General features: G+C 37.7%; 1 protein-coding gene across 1 annotated transcript; it reads left to right on the top strand.

The window, feature by feature from the left end:
• Positions 1–207: 207 nt before the first annotated feature.
• STK26 (serine/threonine kinase 26) lies at positions 208–26,116 on the top strand. The gene is made up of 11 exons (XM_049873040.1): positions 208–225; positions 2,612–2,842; positions 12,252–12,308; positions 17,959–18,067; positions 18,152–18,309; positions 19,156–19,341; positions 20,405–20,553; positions 22,131–22,224; positions 23,168–23,230; positions 23,312–23,448; positions 24,536–26,116. The coding sequence occupies exons 1-11, from the start codon at positions 208–210 to the stop codon at positions 24,558–24,560; spliced, it is 1,227 nt and encodes a 408-aa protein (XP_049728997.1). The 3' UTR covers positions 24,561–26,116.
• The last annotated feature ends 553 nt before the right edge of the window (positions 26,117–26,669 follow it).

Genomic DNA, 26,669 nt, shown 5'->3' with positions numbered 1-26,669 from the left:
ACTAGCTTTGCAGCTGCATCAGGACAACTGAAAGATTATTTCTTTTTATTTTTCAAAGCCCACTGAATTTAGGAAGTTATAGGGAGGCAAACCCATCACTAAGATATTTGATGGGTATTTTTGCCACAAGGTACTAGAAAGGCAACAACCATCACCAGAAGTAGAAAGAGGTAACTGTGAGTTAACCACTGTGTAATAGTAATCAGCATGAAGTACAATGTCATGGTAAGAGAGAGAATGCCAAGGAAATTAATAATGATGGTACTCAAGTTTTTGAGAATGTATTATAACAAAATATGAGCGTTAAAGAGGCATTTGCAACCTACTGGAAGTCTAAACTAGTTTTAAATGGATATATGGGAAACTCAAGATATATTTACTCCGTGTGGGACTAGAGGTGGGTAGGAATACACAAGTAGCTTGCAACATCAGAGACTGCTACGTGGAAAGGGCATCTTTCAGAAAAGAACAAAATCCAATCAAGGAGAATGGGGAAGCTTATAACGTAAGCAGGTCGTGTGCAAACTGTACTTTAAGCAGGCTGAAAAAAGAAAAATTGGTGAAATTCTTTAAAAGCAGTCATAAGTCTTCAAGTTACCTCAAAAGGAGGCAGCTCACTGGAGTAGCAGTGGATCTATTTGGTAATCATGGCACCAAGAACTTGATCAGAGACAAATAATAAATTTTAATGGCCTATTTGTCTAGTAAAGGAAGATACCTTTGTTGTTGTTAGGTGCCGTCAAGTCAGTTCCAACTCATAGCGACCCTATAGGGCAGAGTAGAACTGCCCCACAGGGTTTCCAAGGAGCTGCTGGTGGATTCGAACTGCCGACCATTTGGTTAGTGGCTGAGCTCTTAACCACTACACCACCAGGGTCCAAGGAAGATATTAGGAATGTGCTAACTCTATAATTATCTCTTGAAACTGATGGCTAAGTAAAATGGTGGTAAATGAACAGATATTCTAGGCCTGACTGGCAAATTAAATATAGACAGCTCACCAGAGCTAGATAGAATCCTCCTATATTTTGAAGGTACTCAAAGTAAAATTTTAGATATAAACTAATAAAGCACTTAAGTATAATTTATTAAACTGTCTTTTCGGTGGGGGAGGGAGACTCAATCCTGAGTTTCTACTTGGTCAGTAGTGTATCTTCAATATGAGTTAACGTAAAGATATAAAGATTGTTTCATCCAAGTGAAATTTTAATTCAAAATTGTATATTACAACATAAAGGATATAGTTTCTGAATCAGAAAAGAATATCAAATGTATAAATCTAAGTCATGCCTGTACATTTGTTAACCTAGAAACCTATGCTTGAGTTCAGGTTTTATCGCAGCAAAGTGTCGACTTCTGTATTCTCACTGTGAGATGAGTTGTGAAAGGAATTGTGACAAAGGAATAATAGCGTCTTATTTCAGCCTTGGACTAGACCAGTACGTGCCGATAGGATCCTGAGTTTTTGTTTCTGTTTTTTTTTTTTTTTTCCTTAAGTTTAAATTCTTGAATCTATTGTGTTCTGTGTCGTTTGGATGGTGGTTTGGAAGTATACGGGGAATGATTGAGATGTGTGAGTTGGGGAATAAATTACCACAAACTAGGTGGCTTTAAAACAGATATTTATTCTCTCACAGTTATGGAGGCCAGAAGTCTGAAATCAAGGTGTCAGCACGGTTGGTTCCCTCGGAGGCTCTCAGAGTCCATTCCATACCTGTCTCCTAGCTTCAGGCGATGGTTGCTGGCAATCCTTGGTATTCCTTGGCTTGTAGGTGCATCACTCCAGCCTCTGCCTCTGACTTCTCCCCTATATGCGTCTCTACCTCAAATCTCTCTCTGCCTTTCTCTTATATGAACACCTACCATTGGACTTTGGCACAGTACTTAAGTGCTCAGTCACTAACTGAACAGTAGGCGGTTCGAACCCACCAGCCTGTCTGTGGGAGAAAAATGTGGCAGTCTGCTTTCGTAAAGATTACAGCCTCGGAAACCCTAGGAGGCAGTTCTACTTTGTCCTACATGGTTGCTGTACATTAGAATCGACTCAGCGGCAGTGGGTTTGGGTTTGGATCATTGGATTTAGGGCCCCCCCCAGAAAATCTAGGATGATCTCATCTCGAGATCCTAACTTAATTACCTCTGCAAAGGCCCTTTTCCCAAATAAGGTCACATTCAGAACTTTGGGGGGGTTAGGATTTGGGCATATCTTTTGGGGGGCCACTATTCAACCCACTACACTTAATTTAGCTGTTCTCTCTCTCACCATTGCTACCCTTCTATTAAAGTGTAAACTGAATATGACCAGCTGCTGATTCTAAGAAGTGCTTGATCCTTTGGCAGGGAGCTCAGACAACATTTGCTGTATGGGATTGTTTGTGGTAGGAAGATCAGCTAATCCCAGTTAGTGTGAATGATTCAATAGAATATAGACTAGTGGATCATTGAGGATTACAATTGTTCTAACAAAGCACATGCGGCAAGTCAAAGGACTTCTTTTTATGCTTTTAAAAAATGTGTTACTGTCTTATGTGATTTATTTTTCTTCATTTAAAAACATTTGATTCAAAGCACTTGTCTTTTTTTTTTCCTCTTTATCTCTTTTCCCCCTTAGAATAATATAGCCGATCCAGAAGAACTGTTCACAAAATTAGAACGCATTGGGAAAGGCTCCTTTGGAGAAGTTTTCAAAGGCATTGATAACCGTACCCAGCAAGTGGTTGCTATTAAAATCATAGACCTAGAGGAAGCCGAAGATGAAATTGAAGACATTCAGCAAGAGATAACTGTTTTGAGTCAGTGTGACAGCTCATACGTAACGAAATACTATGGGTCATATTTAAAGGTAATATGTGTGCTATATTATTTAAGTCATAAGGTATTTTCATTATAAGTTTAACGTATTATTATTTCTTTTTAACTTAATGTTTTTTTTTAATTCATTTTTTTTTGAAAGGTAATGTCTTAAATTAAGATTTGGCAGCCTTTGTCCCCCAGGCAGACCCCAGCTCCATTTATAGTGCCAAATAGACTGTTGTTACATTTAGCAGCTGTATCCTGAGTGCATCCCAGTTCTCAGCTGCACCCTTTTTCCACACCTCAACTTTTGGTGGGATGAAGGAGCAGAAATGCAGCTGGACCTTCAGATGTATCCTTTGTCAGGAAAGAGCTATACCCCTGGGCTTTCACACATGACTCTCCATGGTTCTGCCTGTCTCAACCTCAGAACTGATGGAAAACGTAAGCATATCGCTTACTTCATTGAGTTATGGGAGGTTATTTACATACCTGTCTTTCCCGCCAGGTTGTGAGCTCTTTGATGGCGGAGATTTTTGCTTAACCGTTCTTGATTTTTGTATCACTTAGCACAGGACCTGGCACATCTTAAGCTCATGATAAATATTTGCTGAGATGAAATTAAATGGAATAATATCTGCCCCCACCCCCCCAAAAAAAAATAAGTTGAATTTTTACTGGTTCCAGGATCATGGAGTTAGCAGACACCTAAAGTTCCAGCAGATGGAGATGTTACTGCACAATAGAAAACTCTTTATTTAGTTAGTAAAACCCAAGAGTTCTTGGGTTCCAGAGTTAAAAGTCAGGATTTGTGTCTATTGAAATGTGAAGTATAAATAGCTGAAAAACATCTAGCTTAGGCTAGAGTTTAACTTCTCTTAAAATTAAAATTGTTATCTCTGTGTTGAATTTTTTTTAAAAAACACAGTATTAGTTAGATCTTTGTCTTTCAGGGATTATAAGAAGAAGGTTATTTTTCCCTCCTTTTTTTTTTGTTTGCTTGTTTGTTTTTTCCTTGTTCAGCTATCCATAGGCCAAAAGGGATATATATATAACTCATTAAGCTGTTGACATACATAAAAATTAATGCCATCTTTTTAAGCTCTGCGGACCAAATAAACCCTAGGGTAGTTATTGATCTACATCTGTATTAGTTAATCCTGATACAGAAATTCATCATCAGTTACACTGCCTTTTTTTTACTAAAGCCTGATTTATGCTACATTATTATTTACATTATGTTGTTACATGAATTAGATGAATGTGGATTGAATGCAGAGTAGAATGAATCATTAAACAGCCAGTATGTGCCATACAAGGAGCCCTCATGGTGTAGTGGTTAAGCACTTGGCTGCTAACCAAAAGATCGGGGGTTCAAATTCACCAGCCATTCTGTGGAAGAAAGATGAGGCAGTCTGCTTCCGTAAAGATTACAGCCTTGGAAACCCTATGGGGCAGTTCTACTCAGTCCTGTACAGCCGCGGTAAGTTGGAATTGACTGGATGGCAATGGGAAAAAATGTGTCATACACTGTACTAGGTCCTAGAGAAATAAAAATGAGTAACTTACTCTTGCCTTCAAGGAGCTAACTGTCCAGAGGTACACTAAAATGGTGCGAATTTTATGATTAAAGTGTATGCCAGGTATGGTTGGCGCACAAATAAGCAAGTAGTTATTTTTGTCCTTTTCTTCAGGGATAGAGTGAAGAAAAGGCTCCAGGAGGTGATAATGCCGATAATTTCTATCCACTTTCAGCATTTACATCTAAGTGTTAGCTGTTACTATATTTTACTATGCATATAATTATTTGGTTCTTTGTGGCATAATTTAGCTTTCATATTCTTTCCTTAAAAGCTAATTTAAGAAATCAGATTCTTTTTTAGAAATTCTATGAGTGATCACTCAGTCTAAATAGTTCTAGGTTCCCCTCCTAATTCCCTTAGCAGGCTTGGTTGTAGGCAGTCCTAGGAATTCGTTGCGGGGAGTGTTTGTGTATGTGTGTGTTTGCGTTTGCTAATTCTGGTTAACTCTTTCTGGATTGGATCCTGGTAATTCCAGACCCACTCTAGAGCAAACCTGAACCCTTGCTATTTTTAGGCAGCTGTAACAGATAAGCTATTTTTGGTGACTGACTTAAAATATTAATTAAGGCCTATTTAAAATCGGCTATCTCATATTTTTTTTATCTCATATTATATTGAAAATGGGTACTGAAATGGTGTTGACTGTGTTTTATTGGTTCCTCATAGCCTTTGTTTATTCACATTCAGTACTCTCATGGACAATGAGTTCTAGCGCTGTTTAAATTTTTTATTCCTAAGATTTCAAGTTTTTTTTTAATTCTTCTCAAAGCCTAATACAGTAGTATACCTGTACTAGTCACCCAGTAAATAGTGTTTAAATACACAAATACCCACCCAGTGCCATCAAGTCGATCCCGACTAAACTTATCTGTTCATTTTATCCAAATCTTGATTGTGGAATGTTCTCAGACCAATCAGTGATATAAAACCATCATTCAAGATGTCTTTTTAAAGGACTACGTTCAATTATTCTCATTTCCTTTGTTATGTTGTTGTTAGATGCTGTCAAGTCGGTTCTGACTCATAGCTACCCTAAGTACAACAGAACAAAACACGGCCCGGTCCTGTACTATCGTCACCATCTTTGCTATGTATGAGCCCGTTGTAGCCGCTGTGTCAATCCATCTCTCTGAGGGTCTTCCTCTTTTTCACTGTCCCTCTACTTTACCAAGCATGATGTCCTTCTCCAGTGACTGGTCCCTTTTGATAACATGTCCACTCTGGCTGTACTTCTTCCAAGACTGCTTTGAAGAACATGTTGCTTCATGATAAAATCATAGAAATTCACAGCTGGAAGATATTATTTGTAGCCTGAATCTGTTTACATTAAAGTAAATTAATGTGTGTGTGTGTGTGTGTGTGTGAGTGAGCAAGTAACTTCCTTTCTCGGCTCCTCAGGTTCTTCATCTATAAATGGAGATAATAATTCCTTCCTTTCAAAGGCACTGGGAAACTTAAAAGAGAAAATGTATATAAACACAGTATCTGGCACATAGCAGGCATGCAATATTACAGTGAAACCCCTGAGAGCCAGAACTCAAAGGGACTGCCTTGTTTTTCCGGGTCTTACAAGTTTCCCACCTTTGATAGGGTGCAGTCTTACCCCTTTCCTTTGCTCTCTATTAGTGGAAAATATTTGAGTTTTCCTCCTCTGATGGGTTTCCACCTTACACAAGTTCTGGCTTTTGCAGGTTGTATGTATCTAGGTATGTAATTTCTATACAGATGTATGTGTGTACACACAGAGACAGAGAAATATCCTTCTACGATTCTAATTGATTTATGATTTTATTTATATTATCTAATCATTCTTTCTAGGCTGACCAACTTCTTATTTTCCATTTATATTATAGTGTGTCTATTTGGGCTTGCATTTAAAAAAAATTAACATCACATAAAATATAACAGGGTTCTGTTTAGTGCAGTTGACATAATACAAGGCCACATCCTCTTAGTACCATCACGGGAACTGCATTCTTCCATTTCAAATGGCATTGGGGGATTTTGGGAGTCCAGTTAATTGAGTCAAATAGGATATGGATTTTTCTCAGGTTGTCCCTATACAGGATATTGTACATAACCAAGACCTCACTGTAAGTGGGAGAAAAAAGTTATTACATTTGAGAGAAAATTGCATGCTCTCTGAAACTGTACGCAGTTGTAGTAATTTCCTTGAGACATGCAAAAATGTAGTAGGTATTCATTTTGACTGAGCTTACTGTATAACTTCATTCTTAAAAACAAGGGTAAAAGCCAAACAAACACATCAATATGACCACAGTGTTTTCCTTTCATTTTAGTTCACTGCAGATTTTCTTGACAGACAAAGTTAGTCTTTACGAAGAGTGCTAAAATAAGCAAGCTCTTTCCTTCTGATCTCATAATATTGGAAGAATCTCTTATAATCTTTAAATATTTTTCTAGTTCAATGTAAATCTTAAAGTGAAGCTCACTCTCGCGTTGAATAGAATTTGAATCATGCCTTTATTTGCTGCTGAAAATTGCCGTTAGATTTCTGTTTTTGTTAAGGAAATATCTTCCCCCTACATACCACGACCACCAGCAATATTTATAAAAATAAAAAAGGAAAGAACTGAATGATTGAAGTAAAATATTCCAGAACAGTTTGTATAGTTTTGTGGCCTTCTCATTATTTTTCTCTGAAATTTTGTGCGTATGTGTGTGTGTATGCACGCTTACTTCCAGGGTATGATGAATATCTCTGGAATATTCTTTTTTTATTTTTAATTATTTTGGAACTTACAAAACTTGAGGGAAATGTTTTCTCTCTTTTTAACAATCTTCTTATCTCAAAATAAGAATGCCTTTAAGTTTAATGTAACACACCTCTAGGACACCTCACGTAAGACTAAATTCAACAGGCATTTGTTGAGTGCCTACTATATGTACTCCTCTCATTCTGCATATTAGTTCTGGTCAATCTCATCCCCTCCTATGCTTACAAATTCTAAATTCATGTCTCTGGTTCTAGCCTCTCTCCTCAGTTCCAGACATATATTTCTAACTTGCCTAATACCAAAAAACCAACCAAACCCACTGACATCGAGTCAATTCTGACTCATAGTGAGCGACCCTATAGGACAGAGTAGAACTGCCCCATAGGGTTTCCAAGGAGCACCTGGTGAATTTGAACTGCCAATCTTTTGGTTAGGAGCCATAGCTCTTAAGCACTGCACCACCCAGCACTCCAACTTGCCTAATATAACCCTGTTACCTGTAGGGACATCAAGTGCAATGACCCTAAGATTGGACAGGTAGCATTTGAACTAGGTCTTGAGTATGATTTGGGGGCTGGGATGTGAGGGTGAGGAATGGATAAGGCATTCCAGAGTAGGAGTAAAATGGTTCGGAGGTGATAAAGTATCTGCCATGTTCTGGGCAAAATGATCTCTATTGTTCCTTTCAGTACTGTAAAATTTTACATGTAGGTTTTTGTGGTCAGTGTTATAATTGGTTATTAGATTCCCAGATCAGTGGCCAAAATCTATTTAATTCAACATGTACTTAATATATAGTACGAATAATGCTCTTTCAAACACATATAACAAACACCTTACATTTTTTTTTCCTGTAGACAAATGAATTCCAAGTTCCCATTTGGAACAAAAGCAGCATTTCTACTCCCTTGGGCCAAGTGTCTGCTTTAGCAGCAAACATTGTGGTTCAAAGGCCTTATCACCATTGGGTGACTCCTGGACATCAGTAATTTGTTAACACTAGGCTCCTATTTCTCCCCAGTTACCAGTAGGACTCGAGATATTACTTTCTGTCATTATTATTGTTAGCTGCTGAAGAGTCGGCCCCAAACTCATGGTGACCCCATACACAATGGGATTGAACTGTTGAGATCCATAGGATTTTCAGTGACTGATTTTTCAGAAGTAGGTCTCCAGGCCATTCTTCCTAGTCTGTCTAAGCCTGAATGCTCCCTTGAAACCTGTTGAACATCATAGCAACACACAGGCCTCCACTGACAGATGGGTGATGGCTGTGCTTGAGACTCGTTGGCTGGGAATTGGTCTCTTGCATGAAAGGCAAGAATCCTACCACTGAGCCAGTATTCTGTATTTGGGAATAAAGAACAATTTCCTAATACCCAGCTCCCCCACCCCCACACCCCATGTTGATGAAGGGCTTTAAACTTACTCTTTCAACCCATTGTTCATATAAGTGTGTTCTTATATAAGTGGAGTTTTACCTTCAGGGACGTGTTATGTTTAAATGTGATGGGTATATGATTATAGTTTACAGTCACTTGGCTCTTTTGGAATTGTGAGCCAGTATGTACATATCATCTTAGCCTTTTAAGATATTTAAAAAAACCAAACCAAACATACTTACTGCATTCTCCCGCACTAAAGTCTTTTACCAGAAATCAAAGGTTGAAGTTGTAGTCCCCCAAAAGAATAGAGTCATAGTGTCTAGGTTTTTTTTTTTTTTTACTTTGTTTTGTTTGGTTGGTATTTTAATTCAGTCATTGAGACCTGCTGTGGACAAGGATTCAGTAAGAAGAGCCTCTGTGGGTCCAATTTCCTAAAGCAGGGAGGAGCCCTGCCAGCTCACCATTCCCACCTTTCTCACTGTCTTAGTCATCTAGTGCTACTGTAACAGAAATACCACAAGTGGATGGCTTTAACAAAGAGAAGCTTATTCTCACAGTCCAGTAGGCTAGAAATCTGAATTCAGGGCACCAACTCTAGGGGAAGGTTTTCTCTCTCTGTCGGCTCTGGAGAAAGGTCCTCATCATCTGCCTTCCCTTGTGGGAGCATCTCAGCGCAGGGACCTCAAGTCCAAAGGATGTGCTCTGCTCCCAGTGCTGTTTTCTTGGTGGTTTGAGGTTTCCATATCCCTCTGCTCGCTTCTCTCTTTTATATCTCAAAAGAGATTGGCTCAAGACACTATCTAATCTGGTAGACCATATCAATATAACTGCCACTAATCCATCTTATTACATCACAGTGATGGAATTTATAACATATTGGCAAATCACATCAGATGATAAAGTGGTAGACAATCATAAAAGGGAATCATGACCTAACCAAGTTGACAGATATTTTAGGGGGACACAATTCATTCTGTGACACCCACTCAGGCCTTGCTTCAGTCCCATGCCTGCATAGCAATCTTCTGAATGTCCAGACCTATGGCCATCCCCCAGTGAGGTTTGCCTCCGCGAGTGGCAGTCAGAAGGAGGCAGCCAGAGAAGCTATCAGGTACCTCTGGTCCCCTCCCTGTTACAGAGGAGTCCTAGTTCTGCTGAACAGCTCACTTACTGGTTGGTGTCGATGTTAGCTGCCATCAAGTTGGCTCTCAACTCATGGCAACCCCATGTACAACGGGATCAGACTATTGTAATCCATACAGTTTTCACTGGTTGATTTTCAGAAGTAGATCGCCAGGCCTTTCTTCCTAGTTTTTCTTAGTCTGGAAGCTCCACTGAAATCTGTTCAGCGTCATAACAACACACAAGCTTCCAGCGAGATGGGTAGTGGCAGTGCATGAGGCACATTGGCCAGGAATCATACTCAGGTCTCCTGTATGGAAGACGAGAATTCTACCACTGAGCTACCACTGCCCCCTGACTTGCTAGTAGGAAGCCTTATTCTCAGATTTGGAAGTTGCTTCATTGTCATTTTAATAACTCAGCAGTATATACTGTGTCGTAAAGTCACATTGCAAGCTTTCTATGAATACTTTTTAGTAAGAAACAGACGGATAGTAAGTTTCCATTTTGAATTGGTGCAAAAAGAAAAAAAAGGACTTACACTGTTTTTAACTTGGAAAACAGGTGCTTTCAACTGCAAAACAGCTAAATATGTATTATTATTTTAAATGTCAGGTAAAGAAATGGGAATCATTCTGAAGTCATAAGCCAGTGAAGATGAAGTATTAGTAGGCTGTGTGATTTTAATTCTAGCCTCTAGATACAGTATAGGAGCCCTGGTGACCGCAGTGGTTAAGAGCTCGGCTGCTAACCAAAAGGTCAGCACTGTGAATCCACCAGCTGCTCCTTGGAAACACTATAGGGCAGTTCGACTCTGTCCTGTAAGGCCTCTATGAGGCAGAATCGATTCAACAGCAACAGGTTTGAGTTTTTGGAGGCACAGTATAGCACTTGTTAGACACAGACATGTGGCAAAAGAAAAAAATTCTCATGCTCTAAACCGTTGTGAAAAAAGTATAAAGATGCCTCAGATCCCCAGTTCTCAGGTTCTGGATGCCAAATTTCTATACATAAATATAAGCTACATGAACTGCTCTTAGAACTCCCTTTCCCTCCCTACTGTTGTGGGGGACTTATTTCCTCTCTTTCCTACTGTAGTCACTGCTGCTAACAAGGACTCTCAGCTCCAGGTGCCATCTTTCTTTCTTGAGTTCAGGCCCGCCTGCTATGGCAGGACAAGGTGGATGTGAAGATTATTGGAGAGAGGGTAGGGGAAACATTGCATCTTTTCTGACACAGTCACCATAGTGTCAACATCAAGAAAGAAGGGAGGGATGTTTTTATCTTAATTTGACTCATCCTGTCCTCTCAGTGCCTGTCCCGAGGCTGATTCTTCAACTCTGTACTCTTACCTAAGCACTCCTCATCACATCACTAGAGTCCATTCTCTGCCTTGATAAATCCCCAGCCCCATGGAGATACTTAGGGATTTTGAATGGAACTTCTGAGGTCTTCCCAGGGATTTTAGGGTTTGTAGGGCTACCAGCAGTAGCATGAGATCAGCCTCCTACAGCTGGGACTGTAAAACTAAGAAATGCATTCCTGGCATTGCAGTTGAAGCACAACACTGCATGTATTTTTCCCATAGAAACGTTGTGGTATAAATAGTAGTTAGTTTCTCTGGTGCTCTTCATGCTGTACTACAGATACATTTGCATTAAATTCTCTTTTAGGGCGACTACTCCAGGAGCCTAGACATCATTATGGGAAAATACTTGCTTTTTAAAATTCTCAACATCTTACTTAGAAATGAACTTCTGGAACACAGTCCATTCACAACTTGTCGGCTGCCAGCATAGTAAAAGCACACGTAACACTTCCAGTCAACTCCGTGGTCCCACAGACATTCAGAGAATACTACTCATGAAATGGTATAGGACAATAGAGCTGAAATAAAACAAGGGTTTAATGGTTTATTTCAATTTTTAACTGATAAAACTGAATGGTGTGTGTGTGTGTATACATTTGTTTTGGAATACATATATATGTGTTCTCTGTGAGTTCCATTTCCTCTTGTATAACTCACAGTAAAGTTAATTCTACCTGGAGTTATCATAGTAATCACATACTTTTAAAGCTACACATTCCCTTTTTCTTACCCGTTTATCCCAAAGGGAAAAAAACCCAATATTATTTCTAGGTTCTGTATATAAAAAAAAAAAAATGCCCATTAACTATGGCTGGTAAAAATTATGCACTACATTATAACAAATAAAGGCTAATAACTGAAATAAGAAATATATCCAGTGTCCTCAAACTCTAAAATCCTGTAGGAAGTACCCAGAAGCCCCATTCAAAATTTCTGCACATCTCCATTTACCTCCTTATTCTTTAATGTAACTGTCTTTTCAATATCACCATTCGAGGTAATCATTTAAAGATACAGTTTGTTTTTCTGGGTTTTTAAAAAATTGCTAATATTTCAACAGCTCTTCTTTGTTATATTTTTATCATAGGACAAATAATTAGTTTGGGGAACCAAGGTTCAGAAGTTGCTTTTTGGTCATTCTGGGTTCTAAACAATTGATTATAAACAAATATTTTAGTATCAGTGCATTGGTATATCCAATTTTATAACAATATGTTATTTGTTTCAGATTTATAATTAAATTGTTTCATGGCTTTTACAGGGTTCAAAGTTATGGATAATAATGGAATACCTGGGTGGTGGTTCGGCACTGGATCTTGTAAGTATTTTTAAATAATCACACATGCATCCATTCAAACTTTAACTTTTTTCTTTTAATCGAAGTATGCAATGGCTTTAGGGCAAGCTATAGGGTCACTATGAGTTGGAATTGACTCAACAACAAGGGGTGACTGGTCGTTTTAGTTAATATGTTCAAATTAAACTCTCTCTTCAGGACCACTACTCTTATGTAGACCCAGCTGTATTGCAGGATTGAGCATGGTGCTGACATGCCAAGTATGTAAGAAATGCAAGTAGCTTTATAAAATGAAGCCCCTAAATTAGGAGTATGTATGTGACAATTGCTGTCAGTTTAGAGTTTGACTTGGCAAGCTTATCTCTGAATAGACTGTTTCTTCTTAGATTTTAAAAAAAAATGTTTGGTGCAGGTAGCTGTCCCCAAGTGCTGCTTGGCTTCTAAGTAGGCCTACAGACCCAGTGGAGTCCTCTCTGCCCCTCTGTAGGTCATCTGGCAACATGACAGCATCTTTGGTTATCACAAGGACTTAAATGGGCTACTGCCATTTTAGTGAGCAGGGACCAGGATGCTAAACACCCTTCAGTGGGCAGGAAAAGGTCCACCTAACAAAACAGTCACACACAAAATGCCTTTGAGAAACACTGTTTTCCCCTCAAGTTTAGTGTGGATGTATCAATTTTTTTTTCTCTTTAAAATCTTTATTGATGTGACAGCATATCATGTTAGAGATAACTTTGTGTAGTAGAAAGATGACTGTGATGACCTATGGGAGTTCAGGGTTATAAGGCTGGCTCTACTTATGATTACATCTGTATCTAAGAACCAGACACACAAACTCCCTGGTCTTGGTGTCCTATAAAACAAAGAAGTTGTGCCAAGTTATTTCTAAGTTCTCTTCCATCTTTAACATTAGGTGACTTAGAGTTCATTGGCATGCTTCTGCCTTTGAAATTATAGAGAATACTCTAAGAAGAAAGTCTTTAATGATTAAGATCATCAAGTAATATTTTAATTCCTTTTTTTTAAGCAGGGATGAATTTTTCTACTTGAAAGTGATTGATTTTTTTAAAAAAGGTTTTAACCCTGATTGCCAACGACTCAAAGTTTCAAATAGTCCTATGAATAGAAATGACCATTAGAGATTTTCTTCCCATTAGGCAAAACCAAACTTAAACCATTCTAAAGAAATTGTAGTTAACCTTGCTGGAGAGCCTTATCTACTTCTAGGAATTCATCTCGGTTTTAATCAATTTCAAGTTAGGTAATCCTTCCTGGAGTCTAATCTAATTCTTACATCCTAAAGCTCGAGTTTATTTTTTTCTTACTTTCTCCTCTCTAGTGAGAGAACACCACTGCTGTTTATATAATAATCTTTCATGCCTATGAAGTCAGACCTCGTTCTCCTCTTGAAATTAAATGATCTTATTTCTATTTGTCTTGTCACGTAGTCTTATTATACAACAGTTTGTTCATTAACTCCAACGAGAACCCTCTCAATTGTCCCATGATCTCTCTTCCATGTTTTAAATATCAGGAGCTATCTTAGTTATCTAGTGCTGCTATAACAAAAATGCCACAGATGGGTGGCTTTAACAAACAGAATTTATTTTCTCACAGTTTAGGAGACTGTAAGTCTGAATTCAGGGTGCCAGCTCTAGGGGAAGGCTTTCTCTCTCTGTCGGCTCTGGAAGAAGGTCCTTGCCTCTTCTGAGCTTCTGCTCCTGGGCTGTCTTCTTGTGGATTGACACCTGTCTTCACTCATCTGTCTCTCTCTCTCTGATTACTCATTTAACCTCTTTTTATATCTCTAAAGAGATTGACTCAAGATACACATTACACTAATCCTGTCTCATTAACATAATGAAGACTACCCATTCCCAAGTGGGCTTGTAACCACAGGTATAGAGGTTAGGACTTACAACACATATATGGGGGGGCATAATTCAATCCTTAATAAGAGACCTTTCCAAATATATCACAGTTACTTCCTCTGGTCCCCCAACATGCTCTCGACATCTCTCACCATTTTGTAGACATTTGCAAAACTAGTCCACTTCGTTCCTCAGGATCACTGATGACAATGTTAAGCATTGCACACTGGCCCAACCTTAACTAACACAACCTATATCCTCCAATAGTGGTTTGGTCAGTTTTATGAAATCTGCCTGTAAAATGATTGTGCATTCTTCATCTCATAGCGCCATTCTGATCTGTGCCTAGTAAAATACCAATTAGTATAAATTTAACCGATTTACAATGTTGTTGGAACTGTATTTGCCAAGAATCAAGAAACCTAGGTACTAGTCTTGGTTTTGCCACTCACTTCCTGACTAATATTTGGCAAGCCATTTAACCTCTTTGTGCCTTAGTTTCCTCAAATGTAAAATGAAGAAATAGGATTTGTACTCTCCCTGGTTTTGTTTTTCTAGCTCTAAAATTCAATAATATTGCAACTTAATTATAAACCTCACTTAACTGTAGTTTATAGACAGTAAAGCAAAGGACGAGAAAATGTGCCATTCCTTCTCTATGTATAGCCCTCTACAAAAGAATGCTATCATTTAGGGAGCCTAAGAAAGGATTTGGAAACCCTGGTGGTGTAGTGGTTAAGTGCTATGCCTGCTAACTAAAGGGTCAGCAGTTCAAACCCACCAGGTGCTCCTTGGAAACTCTATGGGGCAGTTCTACTCTGTCCTATAGGGTCGCTATGAGTTCGAATTGACCTGATGGCAATGGATTTTTTAAGAAAAGATTAGACTTAGTGGAGGGCCCTGTGACTGGAAATAAGAGAAAACAAGAAGGATGCTGAACAGAGTGTTTATGACCTTAAGCTGGTATCCAACTAATGGAATTACATGAGATTATGAACTTGTAACTTATGTCTATTATACAGTCTGTATGTCAAGATTGGGTGTGTTATTTTATTGAATTTTTTATACTCCATTTCTTTCCAAAAAGAATTGCAGTAACTTTCAAAAAAACACATATAATAAGGTGAATGGAATTAAACATGAGCACCAAGAAAAAAATGTTGGAAACAATATGCTAACATAAGAGAAGGCATGGCATAGTGTAACATAACCACGTGGCTGGAAGTTAAAGGAGTATGGGGAAAATGCACAGGCCCACAAGTGTACAATCTTTGGATGAGCTTATCCTCAGTTGACAACAGCAGTAAATTACACAAGGCTAGGACACTGGCTGTGTACCTGTTAGGGACATGGCAAGGTCTTCAGTCATTGAAGAGAAGTTCAATTAGGCACTCCAAGGTTGCATTGGAAATAAAAAACAAAGCTCTGTTTCATCTCCTCTACCTTCCTTCTCATCTCAACTCCCTATTTTTTCCTTTTCTAATCATTACTATCATGTCTAAGGAAACATTCTGATCATAGGTTTGGGACAGTCTTCTGGCTAACAGATAATGAACCAGATAAAACCACCAGCTCCACCACCCAATGTCCATTTCCCTGCCACAGTTTCTTCTTTCATCCTCCAGCCTCTAGCACCCAGTTAATTGAGATTTTACTTTTACAGCATTTTAACCTGACCCTAAATATAGCAGATAAGCTAATGTGTCTTTAACTTTAACCTAGCCTAACCAGTTACCATTGAATCAACTCTGACTTATGGTGACCGACCCCATGTGTGTCAGAGTAGAACAGTGCACCAAAGGGTTTTCAATGGCTGATTTTTCTGAAGTAGATCAGCAGGTCTTTCTTCCAAAACATCTCTGGGTAGACCTGATCCTCCAACCTTTTCTTTAGCAGCTAAGTGTGTAAACAGTTTGCCCCAGTTTTTGTTTGCTTTTACTTAATTTTTTTTTTAATTCTGTGTCAGGTGGTACATTGACTCATCCAGGTCACTTTTAGAAGTCCTTCAGAAATGATAGCCACATGGACCTTGGTCAATTTCTTAAGTTGTTGTTAGTTGCCATTGAGTTGATTCCAATTCATAGTCGCCTCATGTGTGACAGAGTAGAACTGTGCTCTATAGGCTATGACCCTTCCAAAGCAGATTGCCAGGCATGTCTTCTGAGGTACCTCTGGGTGGGTTCGAACTGCCAACACTTTGGCTAGTAGAACAGCAAGTGTGTGTATATATATATATATATAAACTTACTGCCGTCGAGTCGATTCCAACTCATAGCGACCCTACAGGACAGAGTAGAACTGCCTGATAGAGTTTCCAAGGAGCACCTGGTGGATTCGAACTGCCAACCTCTTGGTTAGCAGCCATAGCACTTAACCACTACGCCACCAGGGTCCAGCCACCATTTTATGATCAGTGATACTGAGTACCAATCTTAAATAATATGACATTTGTCCTTTAACTATTTGGTAGCACTTGAGTATTTCATTGCTAGTAATCATTAAAATAATGTGCCATTTTCACCTTTTAGAATGACTTTAATCACAACTGTTTAAATAGAAACATTTGCGGGTGGAAGTGGGTAGATTTGAAAGTAAATAGATAATATTACCTAGGAAAGGGACCTATTGAACTACAGAAGTCTCTGGAGTATACGATATACACAGCCCACAGTTAATACTAAATGGTGAGGCCAAAATATGGGTTCTATTTTAAGCTGTTAAATTTCCACATGAGAGTGTCCTTTATTCAGCATAAATATGGCATTCATGTAAGATGAAATGCACAAGGTGCCAAAGAGCTGTGAATCCCTCCCAGTGTGTGGCAGAGCCGGCCTAGCATTTGATTTTCACTACCTCTTCCCTCCTACCGGCAAACAGAACTCTCCCTCAGCTCTGACTAGATTCCCACCCTTTCCTGTAATAATATTGTACAGTCCAGTGTTTGTGTTTTATGAGGTACCAGAATTTTAAAAGAACCATGTATTTTCAAGAGAGATTTTCAGATATTCCATTACAAATTCTCCTGAAACCTAATCATTGCTTTCCTTGTATTCCAGTTGGAACGATTGGCTTTGGTGCAGGGATGGGGAAAGAAAGAGAAATGTGTTACATGTATTTGAAAAACCTTATCCCTCCACGGTTTGATCTTTTTTTTTTTTCCTCTTTTTTTTTTTTGTCAACAATGAAAGTCTGAACAGTGTAATTATTATATTCCTGGCTAAACTTTAAATTTGAGTCTCCAAAAGGTTCTGTGCTTTGCCATATTATTGAAAGATGTAAATGCTGAGAATTGTGCTACAGCTGATTCATATGATCAAGTTGGGTTGCTGCAAAATGTTACGTACTGTCTGATCTAAGCATCAGTTTAGTGTAAATATTTCATAACTTTTTTTAACAGAAAATGCCAAAATTGAAGTAGTTGGTTTCCTTTTTTCCCGTCTGAAAACAAAAAGAAAAGCATAGCTTGTTCTGTCATCCTTTAAGCATGTTTGTTGACTCTTTCATGTAAAATTTATATTCAGGAACCTCAGAATTGAAGCTAGCTTTTTGTTTTTATAGGTAAAAGTGCTTATATTGTCTGTCAAGATTAAATGTAATCATTTAAAAACCTATTCAGCCCTTGGCTTAACTCTTTTGCTCTCTTCCTCCACAATTTAGACATTTTTTCCTCATTTGCTTAATAAACAGAACTACTTCATATATTTAAGTGATTCCATTATTCAAAGATAATATCAATTTTGAATTGTATTTTTTCCACACTTTTATGTACCTGTGTGTGTGTGTGTTTTTCCCCCAAGCTGCGAGCTGGTCCGTTTGATGAGTTCCAGATTGCTACCATGCTAAAGGAAATTTTGAAAGGTCTGGACTATCTGCATTCCGAAAAGAAAATTCACCGGGACATAAAAGGTATACAAAAGTCTTATATGAACCAGAGAAAAATAGATGCATTCTGAGGAAGCTGAGTTTTACCATTCCTTTTTTTCCTCCTAGCTGCCAATGTCTTGCTCTCAGAACAAGGAGATGTTAAACTTGCTGACTTTGGAGTTGCTGGCCAGCTGACAGATACACAAATTAAAAGAAATACCTTTGTAGGAACTCCATTTTGGATGGCTCCTGAAGTTATTCAGCAGTCGGCTTATGACTCAAAAGTAAGGGGTTACCAGAGCAAACTGTTTTGTTTGTAATAATAATATTTAAGTGCTGCACTATCCTATTTAATAAACTGCCTTGGTTTTCATTTCTTTTCAAGCGTCAAACTCTGCTGCTTAAATTTCCTTGATGCTAGTAACATTTGAGGTCTATTCCCTTCAATGGCTTTCCATCCCACTTAGAATAAAATCCAAGGTATCCTTACTATGATATATAAGGCTGTCCATGATTGGGCCCTTAGCTACCTCTCCAGCCTCATCTTTTACCACTCTCCTCTGAACTCTGTCAGCTCCGGCCACAGTGGCTTCGTTGTTGTTCCTCAAGCATACCAAGTACACTCCGGCCTCAGGACCTTTGTACTTGCTCTTTCGTCTGTTTTGAATAACCTTCCTTGCAATATGGTCTCTATTTAAATATTACCCAAAGAGAAAAGCTCTCCTGGCCATCCTGTATAAATATGCAATGCCTTAGCCCCGTTAGTCATTATTCTCTTGCCCTGCTTTATTATTTTCTTCATAGAATTTAGCACCCATCTGTCATTGTATTATTGATTTATTTATCTGTCCCCCCTACTAGAATGCAAGCCCCTTGAGAGGAGGGATTTTTGTCTGTCTTATTCACAGCTTGAATCCTTACTGCCTGGGATGATGCCTGGCACATAGTAAGGAATTCAATAATTGTCTTTATTTTTCAGTAAATGAAGTCTATTAGTCAAAATGTATTAACACCACATTTCTTGAGACACATTGATACTGTATGACCATTCAATTCCACAGGCTGTTTGTTTGAACAGTGTGTTGCAGTGGAGTCTTGAGATGATATTTCTTTTCTTTCTCTTACCTTAGGCTGACATTTGGTCATTGGGAATTACTGCTATTGAACTAGCCAAAGGAGAGCCACCTAACTCCGACATGCATCCAATGAGAGTTCTGTTTCTTATTCCAAAGAACAATCCTCCAACTCTTGTTGGAGACTTTACTAAATCCTTTAAGGAGTTCATTGATGCTTGCTTGAACAAAGATCCATCATTTGTGAGTATATATTGCTATTACTACTATTTGTTTTCTGTTAATAGATCTACATACAGCGAAGGTGGCTTTCCCTACAGTGGGGGGTACAATGCATGTGAAAATTGTCAACGGTCCATCCAGGAACCTGGTTCTTCCTTCTGTATTGCTAATTCTATTCAATTCTTAACCAGACCCGTAGTTCCTTTTCTCCTTCACCTGCACCTTTTTCTTGGTCCCCACCTTCCTCTTTATTTTATTGATCATTTCCTATTTCAAGGGGAAAGAAGTTTAAGAAGAATAACTTATCTTAGATGATGTCCATTTTTAAAGTATATGTGTAAATCTTCACAATGTTTTTTATTAGACTATATTTTTGTTTTTCATGAGAAGTTGTTTAACTACTTTTCTTTAATGTTTAGAAATTCCAGCATGAAGTCATATAATTTTTCTAAAGTGTAGGGGGTTCCTCTCATTTTTTTTTGATGAATTTGAGTACAGTTGTTTCACTTTTTAAAAAGAAAGTTGCCTAAAAATAAATAAATAAATAATGTTGCCTTATGGCTTCTGGAGACTAGAAATATACAAGAATTGTCTAAGCTTGATATAACTATTTTTTAAGTTCATAATGAACATTCTGTTATTAATAAAATGCTGGGGGGATATACCCTACAGAATTGGTATTTTGTATTGATGCTTGATGGAGAACCATTGTGTAGATTTCATCAGTTTTTCAATTTACAATAAATGTAATCAAAGTATCTTAAAGCTCTATTTTGAAATGTTTTTAAATTTTTACTTTACTGTATAATCCTGCCATGTGTTTCTCTGATTTTGAGAAGACCCTGCCTGCTGATTTGCTGATAGGGAGACCGTGTCTTGCCTATTGGGCTTAACAGATGGGTACCAAAGTAGTGGATTTAATTTGGTTGTTTGAACCACTTTAAAACTAGAATCAGCTATTATGCTACAGTATTTTAGTTGTCCTCATGACCACACCTTTCAGCTCAATAATTTAAATGATTTCTTACCACCCCTTGCAATCATCAAGAGCCTAGCAACATTCATATACTTTTTTTTTCCTTAGCGTCCTACTGCTAAAGAACTTCTGAAACACAAATTCATTGTAAAAAATTCAAAGAAGACTTCTTATTTGACTGAACTGATAGATCGATTTAAGAGATGGAAAGCAGAAGGACACAGTGATGATGAATCGGATTCTGAGGGCTCGGATTCGTATGTTCAAATTATTTAGTTTTTATGTAGGCAGCTCATGTTAATATTGCTTACCTTTAGCTATTATCCAGTATGCTTGCTCTAGCATAAAATATAAACCCTATTCTAAGGTTTTGCCTAAGTGACTATGAATATCTTTTAAAATCAGAGTTTGTGGAGTACAATGAATTTGGAAGCATGTTTTTTCTTGGAAGTGAATAGCTCTGGTTTTAAGTGGTCTTGGTGTAACCCCTAGTGGATACTTGAGTATATTACAAAATTTGGGAACAGGATTAGATTAAAGAAGCTATTTCAGTTTGCTCAAAGTAATAATGGGCAATGTCTTCTCATACTTTTGTGGCATCCGGCACAATTCCTCTGCAGAAGTGACCTCCAGGTCTTTTCCTACCTCTTGGCCACATACCAAATCATCACCAGATTGGTACATTTAAATATTCTTTTGTATATGATCTTTACTCCCACAAAAATAAGTTAGTGTTTTGTAATTGCAGCATTTACATTAACAGTTCAGCGTCTAAGACCTTAACTTAATTTAGACTAAGAAAGTCTGTAGGCTACACCAGAATTTACTCCTCCAAAGGCAACACCAAATTTCTTTAGGTAATATTCTCAGATTCCTGCATCAGTACGAAATTGTCAGACTCAAAATACTTGAAGGCAGGAAGTGCAAACAAGCCTGTACACCAATGTTCATTGCAGAACTATTCACAATAACAAAAGGTAGAAACAACCAAAATGTCTGTCAACACATGAATGGATAAACAAAATGTGGTGTATGCATACAATGGAATATTATTCAGCCATAAAGAGAAATGAAGTCCAGGTGCATGCCACAGCATGGATGAACCTTGAAAACATCATGCTGAGTGAAATAAGTCAGTCACAAAGGAACAAATACTATATGATCTCACTTATTTGAAATAGGCAAATATATTGAAACCAAAGCTTATTAGTGGTTACCAGGGGTGGGAAGGAGACGAAAAAGGGGGGTTACTGTTTAGGGGCACAGACATTCTGTTAATGGCGACAAAATAAGTTGGAAAAGGATGGTAATAATGGTTGTACAACATGAAGAGTGTAATCAATATCACTGAATTATACACATAAAAAAGTGTTGAATTAGCAAATATATGTACCACACTTTTTAAAAAATTACCCAGATTTTGAAGGGGATAAAAAAAATACCAGAGCATTTTTATACCCTGTTCCAGTGGTGGCTGGCCTTTGCCATCCATGAGAGTCACCCATGGAGCTATGAAAAAAAATCTCAAGCCCCACTACTGGAGATGCTGATTCAGTCAGCTGGAGGAGGTCAGGGAAGAGGTCAGGGAGCAAGCATCTATATGTTAAGAGGTCACCACAGGTGATTCTGATGTACACTTAGAGTTGAAAACCGCTGCTACCCCTTACTAAAAGTAATATCTACCTGAAACTGAGATCTGGTGCTTTTACTGTACTGTGCTTTTTTTTAAGCAGCAGGTCAATTATCTCTTCAGCTTCTGGCTGTGGTGATTTGGTATTTTCATCAAGATGAATTATTTACCAACTTATCAAGGTATCTTTGGCAATCTGTTTAGGGAATCCACCAGCAGGGAAAGCAATACTCATCCTGAATGGAGCTTTACTACGGTGCGGAAGAAGCCTGATCCAAAGAAACTACAGAATGGGGCGGTAAGTACATGGAGATGACCGCTGCCTCTTGAGAGACTTTCTCAAGCTCTGTAGTGAGATTATGATGGCCAAAAATGTTAGCATTTAATACCCCTAAATGCCTGTCTATGTCACTGTGGTAGATACTATGCTTCATTTGTGCTTAGTTTTGAGCTAATTAAGAAAAGGTAATAGAAGTCATTTTAAGTGGCCATTGGTACCTTTTTCTCTGAAGTTCACGTAGAGATACATAAACACAGTGGATTTACTGCTGTCTGTTGAAGCCCTGGTGGCACAGTAATTAGGAGCTCAGCTGCTAACCAAAAGGTCAGCAGTTCGAATCCATCAGCCGCTCCTTGGAAACCCTGTGGGGCAGTTCTACTCTGTCCTATAGGGTTACTATGAGTCAGAATTGACTCAACAGCAACGGGTTTGGTCAGTTTTGGTATTGTAATCATGAGGCATTGGTGGTTCAGTGGAAGAATTCTCATCTTCCGTGTGGGGGACTGGGGTTCAATTCCTGATCAGTGCGCCTCTTGCACAGCCACCACCCATCTGTCAGTGGAAACTTGAGTGTTGCTATGATGCTGAACAGATTTCAGCGGAGCTTCCAGACTAAGATGGACTAGGAAGAAAGGCCTGGCCATCTACTTCTAAAAATCAGCCAATGAAAATTTTATGGGGATGATACAGGGCTGGGCAGCATTTTGTTCCTTTGTGCATGGGGTTGTCATGACTTGACAGCAGCTAACAACAACAACAACATTGTAATCCTAGAGGTGACAGACTATCTGGTTATGGGTGGGAATTAGTGATGAGAAGAAGCATTGGGACTTGTGTTTTACCAGCTCATTTGGGGGAATGGAGGGAATTAAATTAGTGTACATTTGGTATAAAAGAACTAAGAAAAACCTGAATGACTATTTTCTTTTTCATGTGCATAATCTATATTATTTATTCAAAGGAGCAAGATTTTGTGCAAACCCTGAGCTGTTTGTCTATGTTAATCACACCTGTGTTTGCTGAGGTAAGTGCAGGTTAATTAGCTTTGGGCATTTATATTAAGTAGTATAGTATTTTGAATGTTATGGCTATTGATCTTTTTCAGCTTAAACAGCAGGATGAAAACAATGCTAGCAGGAATCAGGCTATTGAAGAACTCGAGAAAAGTATTGCAGTGGCGGAAGCTGCCTGTCCCGGCATCACAGATAAAATGGTGAAGAAACTAATTGAAAAATTTCAAAAGTAAGCTTAAAATGTCATTTAAAAAATTTTCTTGACATTTTCTGTTGAATGTTAATTTATGATGGAATTGCCTTGATTCAATCATTTATTTATTGTTTTGAACAAAGCCACTTTTTATTAATAGTATGCTTGAAAGCTGTTTTGTTACCCATCTTAAACGTTAGTTTTTGTAATTAATATCTTCAGGCATTTCAGGGTAGTTTTCCACTGAATGAAAAGGCCTGTTTATTTTCCTTTTCCCTGCTAGCTGGGAGCATAGACAAAAGGCGATTGAGCATATTCTTATTTGCACCCTTGTAAATACCATCTAGGAATATCCTTACTTGGGCCCTTGTAAGCACCACCTAGGAATGCTTTCTTTCTTGCCACTACCCTCGTCATTTGAAGAAACACCACTATTCACATAGCTTCCAGTGCTAAAGATCCCAAGTTCGACTCCCATATGAAAAGTTAAGGAAAGAATTTTAGCTGGAGGAATCCATTGCAGACTATATAGAAGGCCTTTATGTTTGAGTTCAGTTTCTATATTGCCTCTTGGAACTATTAGATAGTTTAACCTTGTTCACATTCAAAAAAGTTATTTTTAATTAAAAAATTATTTTTAAACAAGACTTTTGTATGCATATGCGCACGTACGTATAACTCCTTAGCTCAAGCTAACCATTATAAAGTGATACTAATTTTAGCCTTAACCCCATTGTATCTCTTTTTGCATTTCTCTATATTTGTGATGTCACTGGGATCAAGTTGAAACAACCTATATAGCCTGTAAAAGCACGTACTTTCACAGATCTTTCTATCTGATAGATCCTACCTGTACTTATAAACGAAAGCCCCTCTTAAAATCCCTTTGATTTTAATGGAAAACGCCTCTGTTTTCCAGTTGTAAACAAATCATTTGGAAGTTGCCAGATCAGACTCAGAAGGGATTTTTGAAACTTGTTTATATTTTAACATCTACATGATAAGAGTCAATAGAATATATCCAGTTTGTCGAGTCAGTTCCTTCTTTGCAGAGTTCATACAGATGAGAAATATGAACATGCATACTATTACATTGATTTAAATTTTTTCATTAATTTTATAGGTGTTCGGCAGATGAATCCCCCTAAGAAACAGCTTGTTTTTGGCTGGTGTTTCGTACGGGCCCAGAGAAACCCACCAAAGCGACTTCAAGCTTAACAGTGCTTAACTCCTGAGCTCCATGTGCCTTTTGGATCTTTGTAACATATTGGTGATTGAAGATTTAGAAGAACCTATTCAACTATTTTGGGATGGTGTCTATCATTTTATATTTTGGAGAGATTTTTTTGTAAGGAGGAAGTTTTAATACTATAGTTTCATCTGTACTCTAGTGAACGTTGAGATCCAGTTTTGCTTTTAGGTATCATTATTACTTAAGTTACTAGAATGAATACCTTTCATGTTTTGACCTTTAGTTAACTGTACACTCACAAAACATACAGGTCTTTCAAAGTCATCCAAAACTCAACTTTTGGAAATTACCGAGCATCAAAAAGCTTTTTTTTGTTTTTTTACACAATCATATACTAAAAACTACTGTTGGTGGGGAGGTGGAAATAAATCATATCTTCTTAAAACAGAAGGTTTCAATAAGCCCCTGGAAATGAAAGCTGGAAAAGTATTGATTCTTCTACCAAGTTGGTATGATGTTCCAGGCAGCTCAATGATTATCACATTTGAGAGCCCTGTATTTGAGGCATTTGCAGACAACATGTAGCAACAGAGAGAGCCTAAAAAAGCTGATATGAATATAACTTACACCAGCATATTTTTTGCCATAAATTGTTCTATGAACTATTTATACATTTTTGTTTTTCATACTTAACAATACATAAGCATCATTTATTCATTTTTGAAAGGGTATTTAAATGAGCATTTTCTAGTTCATATGAAAACCATAGTAAGTATGGAATGATTTCTGTCTATTCAAAGGTAACTTAGACTGTACAGTTAATTTTCAGTTCTATTTATGATACTGTTAAGTGGGTAATACCTTTTTCTTCTAAACTCAGTATATATATTATGCCTAAGTTTTGAATTAGGGCTATATTTCTGCAGTTGTAGAATTATTAATATTAACTAGTTTTAATACTTAATGTTTTAATGTTTGGATCTGCACAATTTAGTTTTTGCACAAAAGTCTTTTTTTATCTGAATCATTGCCAATTATTAGAATGAAGATGTTCTTCGAGTAAAGAATATAGTTTTTTGCCCAAGTGGCCATTACCTTCTCTTTCTTTAAAATAATGCAAAACACTTGCGAAAGATGTTGTGATGTCTATGCCAATAAAATGATTTTCATTGGTGCCTATACTGTAACAATCATTTTAAATGCATTGTATTTTGAAGTAAACGGTTCCGTTAAAATTTTCACCTGCTATGTAACTGAAAGTCAGTTGCGATTTATAATCTGTGGTGATCTGGAAATAATTTTGCAATTCGTATGGTGAATTAAATGAATATTTTTGTAAAAGTAAAAGCAACAAATTTATAAATCGATTGTTTGAAACTTTAGGCTACAACTGCATCACAGGGACAAATTGTGTGGCTCATTGCCCATTATAGCTATTAATCCTGTAAACTGTTTCTAGGTAAAGCGTATTCCACTGTTTTGGGGGTTTTCAAAATAAATATTTAAATTTCATGGTTCTCAATGTTTGTTTTCTTGAGGGGGAGTGCGGTGTGGTATTTAAATTGTTTCCTTTTTTATTTTCTCCTTTGCCCTTTAATTTATTGTTGGAACATTCAGTTGAAAACTGGAAGATATTCTTCACATTATATTAAGCATTGTTTATAACTAAAGTGAACATCTGCCCCAATTTCACCCTCCTGTCCTGGCAAAATTAGTAATAGAGTCCTCTTTCACTCAAAAATGTCCTGGGTTGGACAATAAATTATATGGTCATCCTAATTAGAGCTTTATTAGGATATCATATACAGATCTGAGCCCTATAGTTCACTGTAGAATATATAAACTAGCAAAGATTTCCAGAAATTGAGATGAGAAATAGCATATAGAATAAAGGAATTTGAGTTTTTCCTGGGGAAACGGTTGAAGGTGAACTTAATGTGATACTAGATATGAGGGCAGGAGCAAAAAAGAAAGCACTAGAATGTGGGAAAAGAATGGAATGAGGTACATCAAAGGGAATTTTCAGATGTAAGGACTAGGAGAGTAAGGAAATTATTTCATCCAT

The sequence above is a fragment of the Elephas maximus genome, chromosome X (assembly GCF_024166365.1).
Source record: "Elephas maximus indicus isolate mEleMax1 chromosome X, mEleMax1 primary haplotype, whole genome shotgun sequence".
Lineage (NCBI taxonomy): Eukaryota > Metazoa > Chordata > Mammalia > Proboscidea > Elephantidae > Elephas > Elephas maximus.
This window is presented reverse-complemented; position numbering and strand designations above follow the sequence as displayed.